Source organism: Scyliorhinus canicula, chromosome 3 (assembly GCF_902713615.1).
Source record: "Scyliorhinus canicula chromosome 3, sScyCan1.1, whole genome shotgun sequence".
Classification (NCBI taxonomy): Eukaryota; Metazoa; Chordata; class Chondrichthyes; order Carcharhiniformes; family Scyliorhinidae; genus Scyliorhinus; species Scyliorhinus canicula.
Genome location: NC_052148.1, coordinates 102,754,303 through 102,768,132, shown reverse-complemented (window position 1 = coordinate 102,768,132; position 13,830 = coordinate 102,754,303). Strand labels below are relative to the sequence as shown.

At 45.1% G+C, this 13,830-nt stretch overlaps 1 protein-coding gene across 2 annotated transcripts in view; it reads right to left on the bottom strand.

Annotated features, from left to right (window-relative positions):
- Nucleotides 1-13,830, bottom strand: part of ipo11 (importin 11) — a 712,587-nt gene that overhangs the window by 288,568 nt on the left and 410,189 nt on the right. For both annotated transcript variants that reach the window (XM_038791006.1, XM_038791005.1), the window contains exon 23: nucleotides 8,856-8,935. In XM_038791006.1, coding sequence (XP_038646934.1) covers nucleotides 8,856-8,935 — 80 coding nt within the window. The remainder of the gene's footprint in view (nucleotides 1-8,855; nucleotides 8,936-13,830) is intronic.

Genomic DNA, 13,830 nt, shown 5'->3' with positions numbered 1-13,830 from the left:
GACCAGCTGAGTTACACCAAGTACACTGCGAGACGAGAATGCGGAAATTGCAGAGGCAATGGTCATTATCTTTTTTAGGCTCGAGTGGTTCCAGAAAACTGGAGAATTGCAAACATTACACCTTTGTTCAAAAAAGGATGCAAGGAGAAACCCAGCAATGACTGGCCAGTCAGTTCATTTTCAGTGGCAGGGAAACTGATAGAAACAATAATTTGGATTGGATTTTGTCATAGTCACATAGACAGATGTGGGTTAATTAAGGAAAACCAGCACGGATTGTTAAGGGAAAATCATGTTTAACGAACATGGAGTTTTTAGAAAAGGCAGCAGGGTGGTTTGATAAATCCAATGCTGTACATGGACTGCCAAAAGGTGTTTGACACTGTGCTGCAGAACAGGCATTTGAGCAAAATTACAGTTCATGGAGTAAAAGGGAAAGTAGCAACATGGATACAGAATTGGCTGAGCTGCAAGAAACAGAATAGTGGTTAACGGGTGTTTTTCGGCTAGAAAGGGGTTTATAGTGGGGTTCCCCAGGGATTGGTGCGGGGATCCTTGCTTTTCCTGATATATATTAATGACTTAGATCTTGGTGTACAAGGCAAAATTTCAAAGTTTGCATATGATACAAAACTCAGAAGCATTGTGAACAGTGAGGAAGATGGTGCTGAACATCGAAAGAACATAGACAAGGTGGTGAATAGATAGACATGGTGGCAGAAGAGGTTAAATGGAGAGAAATGTGAAGTGATTCATTATGGTAGAAAGAAAATAGAGACAGTATGAAACTGGGGTACAACTTTAAAGTGGGTGCAGGAGCAGAGAGACTATGTCCATAACTTATTGAAGATGACAAGACAGGTTGAGAGATTGATTTAAAAAAACATATAGTATCCTATGTTTATTAATAGGGACATAGGGTAGAAGAGGCAAAGAGGCACTTGGGCAACACAGTAGCATAGGTGCTTCACAGCTCTAGGGTCCCATGTTCGATTCCCGGCTTGGGTCACTGTCTGTGCGGAATCTGCACGGTCTCCCCGTGTCTGCATGGGTTTCCTCCGGGTGCTCCGGTTTCCTCCCACAGTGGAAAGATGTGCAGGTTAGATAGATTGGCCATGCTAAATTGCCCTTAGGTTAGGTGGGGTTACTGGGTTACGGGGATGGGTGGAGGTATGGTCTTAAGTAGGGTGCTCTTTCCGAGAGCTGGTGCAGACCGGATGGGCCGAAAGGCATCCTTCTGCACTGTAAATGCTACGATTCTATGAAGAGCAAGGAGGGTATGTCGAAGGCATCAACTGGAAAATTATATCCAGTTCTGTGTGGCAAACTTTAGGAAGGATGTGAAGGCATTGGAGAGGATGCAGGAAAGGTCACACGAATGTTTGCTGGGATGAGGAATTTCAGTTATTAAGATAGGTTGGAGAAGTTAGGACCGGTTTCCTGAAAGAAGACTCAAGGAGATTTTTTAGAGGCATACAAAATCATGAGGGATATCGATAGAGTAGATAGGGAGACACTGTTCTCATTCAATGAAAGGATCAAGAATGAGAGGACGAAGATTTAAAATAATTAGTAAAAGAAGCACAGTGATAGGCAATAAAACCTTTTCACGCAGCAAGTGGTTAGGGAATGCTCTGCCTGAGTGTGGTGCAGGCAGGTTCAATTAAAGTATTCAAAAGGGAATAATAAATAATCTATATTAATGTCACAAGTAGGCTTATATTAACACTGCAAGAAAATTACTGTGAAAATCCCCTAGTCGTCATACTACGCTGCCTGTTCGGGTACACAGAGGGAGAATTCAGAGAATGTTCAATTCGCCGAAGAAGCATGCCTTTTGCGACTTGTGGGAGGAAACCAGAGTACCTGGATGAAACCCACGCAGACACGGGAAGGACGTGCAGACTCCGCACAGACAGTGACCTAAGCCGGGATACGAACCCGGGTCTATGGAGCTGTGAAACAACAATGCTAACCACTGTGCTGCCATGCCAGAATTAGGATGACATCCAAAAAGAAAGAATGGGCAGGGTGATGGGGATAAGGCAAAAGATTGGAACGAGGTGGGTTACCTCATTCGGAGAGCCAGCGCAGACACAATGAGGCAAAAGGGCCTCCTTCTGCGCTGTAACAATTCTGCGATTCAAAGATAGATATTGTAAATTGTTTTCATCTCACTGACCTTGTGTAGTATTACTTTTGTTTATTCAAACCTGTGGAAGTGTGTTTTTTTTTCCACTGAACAAGTGTTTTGAATCTCAACTTTGTCTACTTCAACAAAAGTCCCGAACTGGGTCTTATCAAAAACGTGGGGGGCTGGCAGAAGATCAAATTTTCCATAGCCAACCTAAACAAATTGATACAACGATCACTATCTCTTAAATGTTCCGTTACTTACACTTGACCCTCCTCATTCCCAAGAACCAGGTCCAACAGTGCCGCCGCCTCCTTTGTTGAACCGAAAGCAAACTGCTGTATAAAATTTTCCTGAACACACCCCGGGCACCCTTGCTCTTCCCTGTCCTTTACACCGCTGCTATCCCAGTCTATGTTTAGCTAATTAAAGTCCTCCATGAAAACTACTCAATAAGTCTTGGACTTGCACATTTCAATTCTGGGTCACAGCATGTTTACCCATAAAGGCACAAATGATGGACTGAAGGAACTGCACCAAATGTGTTGCATACAATCTCAGTCCAGATGAGAAGCACACTCCATACTGAGTACAAAAACTCTAATTTTACCCACATTCTAGATAGTTCATCTGTCCCATCTATGCTAACGTTCTATTTGAGTTTGACTGTAGGTAAACTTCAGTAGGTAAATAGCAACAGGTGTTTTCTGAGCTTGTCCTGGAACCGACAGCAGAACATTATTTTTTTGAGATTCAAAGTGCACTGTTGATGCTTTAAACTCAAGAAACCTGAAATACAAGCACTATTAACTGGGCAGATCAGGTAGAAATGTTTGATGTTCCTGGAGAGAGGCCAATGAGTGCTCATTAATGACAAGACGTCGGAGATGAACAGCAAAAAGCGGTGGAATGGAGTAGATTCTATAGCTTCATGAATCTCAAGATTAATGTGAAGGACCTAGATCTCGCACTGCATATTTTATTAAATATATATAGATATCCTCATGGTTACTTCAAAAATGTAAAAATTTGATCAAAGATCCATAGAACGGCTGAAACTCCATCGTCTGTGACCCCAGAATATAAGAAACCACTTTGCAGTTTCAGGATGAACTACTAATGATCACCTGGGGACTGCACAGCTAACTTCAAAGGGAGGTACATCAAAAGCATTTCTGTATTTGATAACCCAGGCTTGCCAGTGGAGACAGAATGTATACCGAGACAATTGTCGCTCAAGTATTCCTTTTAACCCACAATGCCAGTCTTGAAGACCAAGCCAAATTTTAATATAAATTTAGAGTGCCCAATTCTTTTTTAACCAATTAAGGGGCAATTTAGCGTGGCCAGTCGACCTACCCTGCACATCTTTGGGTTGTGGGGGTGAGACCCAGGCAGACTAGGGGAGGATATGCAAACTCCACACCTACAGTGACACGGGGCCAGGATCGAACCCAGGTCCTCAACACTATGAGGCAACAGTGCTAACCAATGAGCCACTGTGCTGCCCCATCAAGCCAAATTGCAGACCTTTTGTTGAAGGCCTAGCGGTGAGGTAATGCCACGTGACCCAAGCCTCTCGCTTGCTGAACATGTTTATCTTGCCTTGCTGAGCTGATTAGCTCAGTCTGCTGCTTTAACGTCTGCCTAGCAGGCACTACCAAGGAGCTGTGGCCCAGGTTGGTCACCTGACCACACCTACTCTGCTTCTGTTGAAAGTTCTGTTCCATCACATACAAAACTGATTAATCTCTGTATGATGGTGTCATGAGAATGTCGCTTCTGTGTTAAAAGGACAGCTTACGATTACTTAGTGTTGTATTCTTTGGGGGTTGTATTTGAATTAATGGTTGCTAAGATGTTCACTGTATGTTTTTAAAGGTTAACTTGATGGAAGGGAACTTCAAAAGGTGGGACATGCTCACGCTGTCAGTGGCAGGGAGGGTGCAGACCCTGAAAATGACTGACCTCCCCAGATTTTTGTTTGTCTTTCAATGCCTTCCCATCATCATCCCTAAGACCATTTTAAGCGGGTGAGTAGGATCATTATGGGCTTTGTGTGGGCGAATAAGACTCCTCGAGTTTTTGGGGGGGGGGGCAGGGAATTATAGACCTGTGAGCTTGACGTCAGTGGTAGGCAAACTGTTGGAGAAGATACTGAGGGATAGGATCTATTCACATTTGGAAGAAAATAGACTTATCAGTGATAGGCAGCATGGTTTTGTGCAGGGAAGGTCATGTCTTACAAACCTAATAGAATTCTCTGAGGAAGTGACAAAGTTAATTGATGAGGGAAGGGCTGTAGATGTCATATACATTCACCTGAGGAAGGAGCTGCGCTCTGAAATCTAGTGATTCAAAACAAACCTGTTGGACTTTAACCTGGAGTTGTAAGGCTTGTAATTGAGCTACAAGCTTGAGGTTCTTGCAGCTGGTATGGACAAAAGCGAGTGCTGCAGTGTAGATTAGCAGGCTGCCCATGGCATCATGGTACGGGAAACAATTCAAGTGGGGAAATTAAAAGCAATGTAGTGGCAGTAAGGGACTGTAAAGGTACAGGTAAAGTCACCATAGTCCCAGGTTACCATCGTCTGCTTTCCCCTTTGAGGGGGGACAGCTGACTAGTGATGATTTGAACCCGAGGATCACCACACCTCAGGCGAGGGACAAGGCTGAGAAGGCGGACCTTCATGAATAACCTCAGCTGCTGGCCTTGCTCTGTAATACGAACCAGCTATCTAGCCAAGTGAGCTAAACCGACCCCCAACCAGGGACAGTATAGTCAGGGAGATAGTCACAGTTCTCTGTAGCCGAGAATGAGAATCTAGAGGACCTTGTCCCTTTCCCAGTGCCAGGGTTTGGGATATATGACTCAAGGCTGGAGAGAACCCTGCAGTGGGAAGGGAGGATCCAGTTATCATGAGAGATAGGTACCAGAGCCAAAGGTAACACTAGGGAAAGGGTTCTGCATACAAGTATGAGGAGCTATACTAAAAGGTAGAACAGCAAAGGTAATCGCTGGACTATTACCTGAGCCATGTGCAAATTGGTGGAGCGTGTAGCCACCTGGGTTGGCCACTTTCTCACACAAAATGGAAGAACGCAAAGATTGCAGGGTAAAATGGACATTGGCAAAGAAACCAGCAGTCTGCAGAATCCCCTGTATTCTAGCTGCCACAGGAACCCGACAGAATTGTAACTAACAAGCTGCGCATATTAATGAAGCGATTTACGGTGATTCCCAGGCACAATGGACACAACAGTTAAACATTCTATGGAAGGCCAGACATTCCGGCGCCAGTGGAGTCTAAGACAAAGGACACCAATAAGGGGGAAGGAACCGTCCGGTGATTGAAGGACAGCCCCGTTATTGGGGAAATTCAAATCAATCGATTGGGAAGAGACCCAATCGATTGCAGGTTTATAGAGGGTCTTCCCTGAAGGATGCAAAGCCCCTGGGACCTATAAAAGTTAGGTCACAGAACTGATTCGCTCTCTTAGCCAGCCTCTCCATGACCAGCCAGCCCTCCCAGCAGAACACCATTGCAGCAGAAGACCTTGAGAAGGAGAGGCCTGGTCAGCAGCCGCCATCAAGTAAGTGTCATACAACACACGCTACGAGAGTAGACACTCCTGACCCCTTTAGTCCACACCGACTGGAAGCCTGCGGATCCAGGACAAAGCAAGAGGACGTTGTTCCCTGATCCGGCAGTTCCCTTATTCCAGATAAGTATTGGCCTGTTAGTGGTAGGATTAGCCTAGTCTTGTAGTTTTATATGCATAATTAGTAGATAACTATTATAATAAACGTGTCTTGTTTGAACTTACTAACTGGTGTATTGAGTTATTGGTCTGAACTTGAACCTTGTGACGGTATCTTAACGATACCTGGCGACTCTAGAGCTAAGGAACGAAACAGAGTCAAATTGAGTGTAAAGCACACTCACCCAGAACGAGAACGTAAATAAGATTCAAATGATGAATGCACAGCTCAAAGACTGATGTGGAGCAGTGGGTTCCAGTTCGTGGGGCACTGGCAGCAGGACTGGGGAACTTTGCAGCTCTACCGCTGGGACAGATTTGACATGAAGTCTACTGGGTCCAATGTTATAGCGAGTCATAGAATTTCATAGAATTTACAGTGCAGAAGGAGGCCATTCAGCCCATCGAGTCAGCACCGGCTCGTGGAAAGAGCACGCTAACCAAGCCCACACCTCCACTCCATCCCCATAACCCAGTAACCCCACCCAACATTAAGGGCAATTTTGGACACTAAGGGCAATTTAGCATGGCCAATCCACCTAACCTGCACGTCTTTGGACTGTGGGAGGAAACCGGAGCACCTGCAGGAAACTCACGCAGACACGGGTAGAACGTGCAGACTCCGCACAGACAGTGACCCAAGCCGGGAATCGAACCTGGGACCCTGGAGCTGTGAAGTAATTATGCTAACCACTATGCTACCATGCTGCCCCTAATAGTCGCATAATAGTGAGGGCTTTAAAGAAAACAGTGGGTGGGGAAGAAATTATGTGGGCAAAAATTAAGTAAATGAAAGAGAAATTACATGGCAATAGATCAAGGTAGCAATGATGGTAATGAAAATCAGAGTATGGCAGGACGGGACAATGACTGCAAACTTAACATGGTGTCAGCAGATAGGGCCAGAGTTTGCATCTGAATACCTGCAACTTGTCAGCTCAAATGGAAATTCATATGTTTGGCCTAATGGATATTTGAAAGATGTGACTACATACATTTCGGCCCACGAATTAGGAGCAAGTCACTCAGCCTTTCAAACCTGCTCCGTCATTCAGTAAGTTCATGGCTGATCGGATTGTAACCTCAAGCCCACATTAATGCCTACCGCAATAACCTTTTACCTTTAGCTCTGCCGTAAAAAATATTCAAAGACTCTGCTTCCACCACCTATTGCGAAAGAGTTCAAAAGTTCCTACTTTTATAATCAATGCCTCTCACAATAAGCAACAACATTTAATTAACTTTCCTGATTACTTGATGTACCTGTATACTCACCTTTTGTGATTCATGCACTAGGACACTAGGATCCTCTGAATCTCAGGGCTCTGTAATCTCTCACCATTTTGATAATAAGCTTCTTTTTTTACTCTTCCTGCAAAATGGACCATTTCACATTTTCCTCCACCTGCCAGACCCTTGTAGCCTCCCTATGTCGTCTTCACAATTTACTTCCCCATCTAACTTTGTGTTGTCAGCAGATTTTGCAACTCCACCATGGGTCCCTTCATCCAAGTCATTTATATAAATTATAAATGTTGAGATCCCAACATTGATCCCTGTGGCACACCACTCCTTACATCCTCCGAACCACAAAAAGATCCATTTATGTGAATTTTCCATTTCCAGTAAGCTAACAAGAAACCAAAGCTAGGACCTGAATAAGGGTACATGATATTCAGGAAGGACAGGAAGCTGGGAAAAGTCAGGAACATCCCTGTTGATTAAAGAGGTGTCATATATATATATATATATTTTTGTCAGTTGGACTACTTTATAAAGTCATTTTTTTGTGTGCTTTTCAAAATAGACAATTGCTGAACTAAGGAGATGGTTGCAGCTAGTCACATGTTAGCTTCAGAAGTTTCAAAGTTCACAAAGGCTGAATATGACAGTTGGGTACGGCAAGGATCAGTGTTTGGGCCCCAGCTATTCACAATATTTGGGTGTGGGGATTAAATGTAATATTCCCAAGTTTGCAGATGACACCAAACGAGGTGGAAGTGCGAGTTGTGTAGAGGATGCAAAGATACTTCAAGGTGATTTGGAGAGGCTAGGTAAGTGGGCAAAAATTTGGCAGATGGAATATAAGGTGAAGAAATTAGAGCTTATCCTCTGTCAAAAAAACAGAAATGTTGAGTATTTCTCAAATGGTGAGGCTGGGAAGTGTTGGCTTTTAAAGGGATTTGAATGTCTTTGTTCATAAGTCACTGAAAGTTAACATGCAAGTAATTAAGAGGATTTGAGTATCGGAATAAAGCTATCTTATGGCAATCATATAATGCCTTAGTGAGACAAAACTATGAGTACAGTTTTGGTCTCCTTGCCTCAGGAAACCTATACCTGCCATCGAGGGAGTGCCACAAAGGTTTACCAAACTAAAATCTGGGATGGAGGGATTGTCCTATGAGGAAAGCGTAAACAGGCAGGGCCAATCGTCTCTGGAGTTTAGAAGAGGTGATCTCATTCAATCATGCAAAATTCTGAGAGGACTCGACAGAGTAAATGGATGAAGGATGTTTCCCCTGGCTGGGAAGGCTTAGAACCAGGGAACACAGTCTCAGAAGGGACAGGACATTCAGGGTTGAGATGAGGAGAAATTTCTTCACTTAAATCTTTGGTGAATCCTTGGAACTCTCTCCCCAGAGGGCTGTGGAGGCTCAGTCATTGAGTATGTCCAAGACTGAGATTGATATTAAAAACATCAAGGGATGTGGGGTAGTGCAGGACTCGTGTTGAAGTAGAAGACCAGCCATGATCGCATTAAATAGCAGAGCAGGGTCGAAGTACTCCTGTTCCTGTTTCTTATGTTCTTATCAAAAAAACAAACAAGCTTGGCAAAATGGAGGAACTGAAGTAACACCATTAATACTACAAGGAAATATTTGAAAACCGATTATGGCATGAAATTGTATCAATAGTGGAACAAAGTGATTGTTTAAGAGAAAATATTTATAATTACCTGTAAAAATTCTGAAGAGGTCAAGAAAATGTAAGCATTTATAATCTGGAAACAAGTCCTTACATTTTCAGAACCAAGCTCTGCAATTAAAGAAAACAGAGAACAAATTAGAGGCAAAGTGAAGCATTTTAGTTTATCGAACAATGAATATATGCCCTTGACTAACCAGAAATTAAGGTAAAAGGCTGAGTAAATGCTTCTAAATCTACAATTCTCCCCGTTCTGGGAGTTATTTCAGTGACAAGAAAATTGCATCCAGTCAGGTGTGTGAAGAAAATAAGTGTTATGGAAAGGAAAATGCAAAAACGATATGGCCTTCAGTTACTTGGTTGCGTTACTGAAAAGAGAGACATGTTGCCAAAGCTTTTCATCTTTCAGCCATCAGGACAAATGCTGGAATGTCATATACAAAAGAAAAGGGGTGCTATTTGGTTGGCATGCCGTCTCTGATTGGGCAAGGTATGGCATGGGAAAAGCAATGGGGAAGTTTAGACTTCACAAGCTCCCAAGTAATTCAAAAAACATACAAGGCTTGAACATGTTCCTTTTGTTATAGGTCAGCTGCATCCAAGACCCAGCTGGGTCCCAGTCTGGTGTCGACCTTCTAGAGCAGGTTATCCCAGAGCTGATGCAGATGCTGGTGTGCGGCCGTGAGATTCAGAGAGGAATGTCAGCAACACTCCAGCGGGTCCATAGCCGACTGGAAGAGTGCCAAAGGCTACGGGCACAGGAGATGGCACCGAGGCCAACACTGCTTGCGGAGGCAACTGCAGCGGAAAGCCTGGTGCACAACGTCAGCGTCATGAGTGGGGGTGTCCAAGGCATTGTTCAGTCAGTGACGGCCTTGGCTGAGGGCCTCGATATCATGTCCCGGTCATGTCCCAGCTTCAGGTGGACTTTGCCAAGACGCTCAGGTGCATGTCCCAGTTGCCGAGGACCTTGTCCCAGGCTCACGTGGACATTGGCGAGGCACTGCAGAACTTGGCCTAGTTATGAGAAGAATCGCTGAAAGCATCGACACCATGGTGCAGACACTGGGGAGTCACCAGGGCTGACAGAGTCAGTTGCCGCAGAGGCCTGTGGAGCTCATTCTAGCTGCCCCTCTGACCCAAAGTGACCTCCAGGACCGTACAGGCACTGACAGGGAGGAGGAAGCGCTGGACGCCAACCTGGAGCCTCCCTACAGGGAGACAATGGTGATCACAGCTCTCCCGAGTCCCCACGCTATTGATAACAGCACGTCTTGGGATCAGCGGATGGAACAGGGTGGCATGGTGAGGCATGCGTCACCGGCAAGTCAGCCAGGGACCTCTGGCCCCAGACCCGCCATCAAAAGTCACAGGGCATGGTCAGCAGCAGGCTGCCTCCACTCTGATGTGCAACTTGGGGACACATCCAGACATAGTGGCAGAGCATGGAAGGCTAAGAAGATTGAGGATCACTGAGAGGGCACTGCAAGATGGCAGGTGTGCCATCTATTACCCCCTGTATCTGGGGCATCCTGGCGAAGACAGAGAACCCTGCTGCCCAGACATCTTGATAGGCCTGGTCCGGGTCAAAGTGTATATAGTTAGCTGACTTCACGGATGAACTTTATAGAATCATCATAGAATTTACAGTGCAGAAGGAGGCCAATCGGCCCATCAAGTCTGCACCGGCCCGTGGAAAGAGCACCCGGCCCAAGCCCACACCCCGACCCTATCCCCGTAATCCAGTAACCCCACCCCACCTTTTTGGACACTAAGGGCAATTTGGCATGGCCAATCCACCTAAACTGTATATCTTTGAACTGTGGGAGGAAACCTGAGCACCCAGAGGAAACCCATGCAGACACAGGGAAAAAATGCAAACTCCGCACAGACAGTGACCCAAGCCGGGAATCGAACCTGGGACCCTGGAGCTGTAAAGCAACAGTGCTAACTATTGTGCTGCCATGTCACTCTACTTGTGGGCTGTAGATTGGTATATGCCACACAAGTACCAGTTTGAGCCCAAGGCGTAAAAGTTCAGGGCTGCGGTGAACTTGAGGGCCACTGGAAGCGGGTATCCTCCTTGTCCTCCACGTGGTGCCAAGTTCTCAAGGACAAAGTATAGGTGCCGCACCTTCCCCTTGTTGAAGTGGAGCTTCCAGCGGCACACGCTGTCCAACATCTCCTCAAACAACCAGCAACGCCTGTACACCTTGGGTCATATCCGGCCTCCCTCTCTGGGTCCCTCCCTTGCCAGATGGGCGGCCAAGTGGTCAGGGCGTAGGGTGGCCCCTCCACATGGACTGATGCCTCGAATCTCTGTTGATGCTGCTGCCCCCACCTTCTCCGGCGTCTGGCCGCCACTGCCACAACGAGGGCAGCTGCTGCAGGGTCCACAATATTATCTATCATGTGATATCTCTAAGGATTTGGAGAGGGTGGGAGACCGACAATAAATTAGGGCTTCCACCCCAGCATCCTCGGTCCCCTGAGCCTCCCCCACCCTTGCATTCCCTGCCATCTCAAAAGGTGCCAACGAGCTGGTTATGCAGGGGAGCTCCGTGCTGTACACACACATCCCGGCCACAGCATGGGCCCCTGGTCACCAGACGCCTGCCGGGAACATTTCCTAGACCGGGCGCAGGTTCCCTCTCTGATCCACACACCCTCAGGTCTTGGGGATGTCCCCAGTGCAGAGGCCCAGCTCTTGGGTGTTTGATTGTTGGCTGCTGCCTCTGTGCTGTTGATGCCTCCAGTGTTCAGGCAAAGGGTCCAGACATTACAGTCTGATTTGGATGCTAGGCAATAATACGACAACCCACTCAGACAGAAATCAAGTCGAGTAAATTCTGTTGAATTCCTTCTCGGACAAATATATCCTCCTTTAGGTACGGATACCAAAATCACACATAGTACTCCAAGTGTGGTCTCAACTAAAGCTCTGTACAATTGCAAATGCCTGTACTCCAATCCCCTTGCAATGAAGAACAACAGAACATTTTCCGTTCGAATGGCTCAATGTACTGCGTGATATCTTTGTATTCCTTACACATGTACACCTAAGTCTCTCTGAACATCAACATTTACAAGTTTCATGCCGTTTTAAAAATTATTCTGCATTTCTATTCGCATTTTGTTTATTGTCACGTGTACCATGGCACAGTGAAGTCAAACATCACACTTCCCCCACATCATACTCAATCTGTCATACTGCTGCCAATCATTTCACCTGACTATGTCTCTTTGCAACCTCTATGTCCATAGATTCCATTCAGTCCCGAATGAAGCCATTCGGCCCATCGAGTCTGCACTGACACTCTGAAAGAGCACTCTATCCAGGCCCACACCCGCACCCTATCCCTGTAACCCAACCTAACCTGCCCATCTTTGGACTGTGGAGCAATTTGGCACGGCCAATCCACCTAACTTGCACATCTCTGGACTGTGGAAGAAATTGGAGCACCTGGAGGAAATCCACACAGACTCGGGGAGAACGTGCAAACTGCACAGAGAGAGTCATCCAAGGTCAGAATTGAACCTGGGTCCCTGACGCTGTGTGGCAGCAGTGTTAACCACTGTGTCACCATTACTGTGAACTAGGAGGAGTAGGACAGACAGCTCTTTTTGTCTGCTCTGCCATTTGAGAAGTTTATGGCTGATCTGCTTGCGGTCTCAACTCAACTTTCTTGCATACTCCCTATACCCTTTCCCTCCCTGTTAGCCAAGAATCTATCTAACTCTGCCTTGAAATACGATGACCTGGCCTCCATCTCTCTCTGGGGGAAATAATTCAACAGGCTAACGACCCTCAAAGAAAATAATTCTTCTCATCTCCATCTTAAGTGGGAGACCCCTTATCCATACACCGTGTTCTCTTGCTCTAGTCTCTCCCCACATCCTTTCCGCATACACCGTGTCAAGTCCCCTCATGACCTTATATGTTTTAATACGATCACATTTAATTCTTCTGAATTCTGAATGATAAAGTCCAACTTGTACAACCTTTCCTTGTCATAACATAATCCCTTTGTCCCAGGAATCAATCGATTGAACCGTCTCTGGAATGCTTCAAATTAAATTATGTCCTTTCTTAAATAAGGAGACAAAAGTGTACACTGTACTTTAGACATGGTCTCATAAATGCTTTGTATAACTGTAGCAAAATTCCCCTATTTTTACATTCTATTCCCTTTGTAATAAATGACAACATTCCATTTGGCTTCCTAATCATGTGCTGTACCTGCATTCTAACTTCTATGCATCCAGATCCCTCTGTACTGCAGAGTTCTGTAATCACTCTCTGTGTTAATAGGATACAGCTTTAACATTCTCCCTGTCAAAGTGGACAAGTTCACATTTTCCGACATTATACTCCATCTGCCAAATTTTTGCCCACTCACTATCTATTCTCTCTATATTCCTTTGCAGACTCCTTACATCGTCTTCATATCCCATCTAAGTTGTGTCATCAGCAAATTTAGGAACAATACATTTAGTCTCTTCATCCAAGTTATTGGTATAGATTGCAAATAATTGAGATGCCAGCACTGATCCCTATGGCACTCTACTTGTTAAATCTTGCCAACTTGAAAATGGCCCATTTATGGATTGTCTCCATTTCCTGATAGATAGTCAATCCTCTATCATGCTAACATGTTCTCCTCTACACCATTCTGTGCAATGACCTTTCACATGGCATCTTGTCAAATGTCTTCTGGAAATCCAAGTATGCCACATCTACAAGTTCCCCTTTATCCATGTTGCTGGTTACCTCCTCAAAGAACTCTAATAAATTTCTCAAACATGATTTCCCTTTCAGAAAACCATGTTGACTCTGCTTGTGATTTTCTACATGCTCTGCTGTATTCTCCTTCGTAATAGATTCCAACATTTTCATTTTGACAAATGTTAGGCTAACAAGCCTAAAATAGCCTGTTTTTTGTTTTCTTCCTTTCTTTTTGGGATTTATATTTGCTATTTTTGAATCTGATGGGACCTTTCCAGAA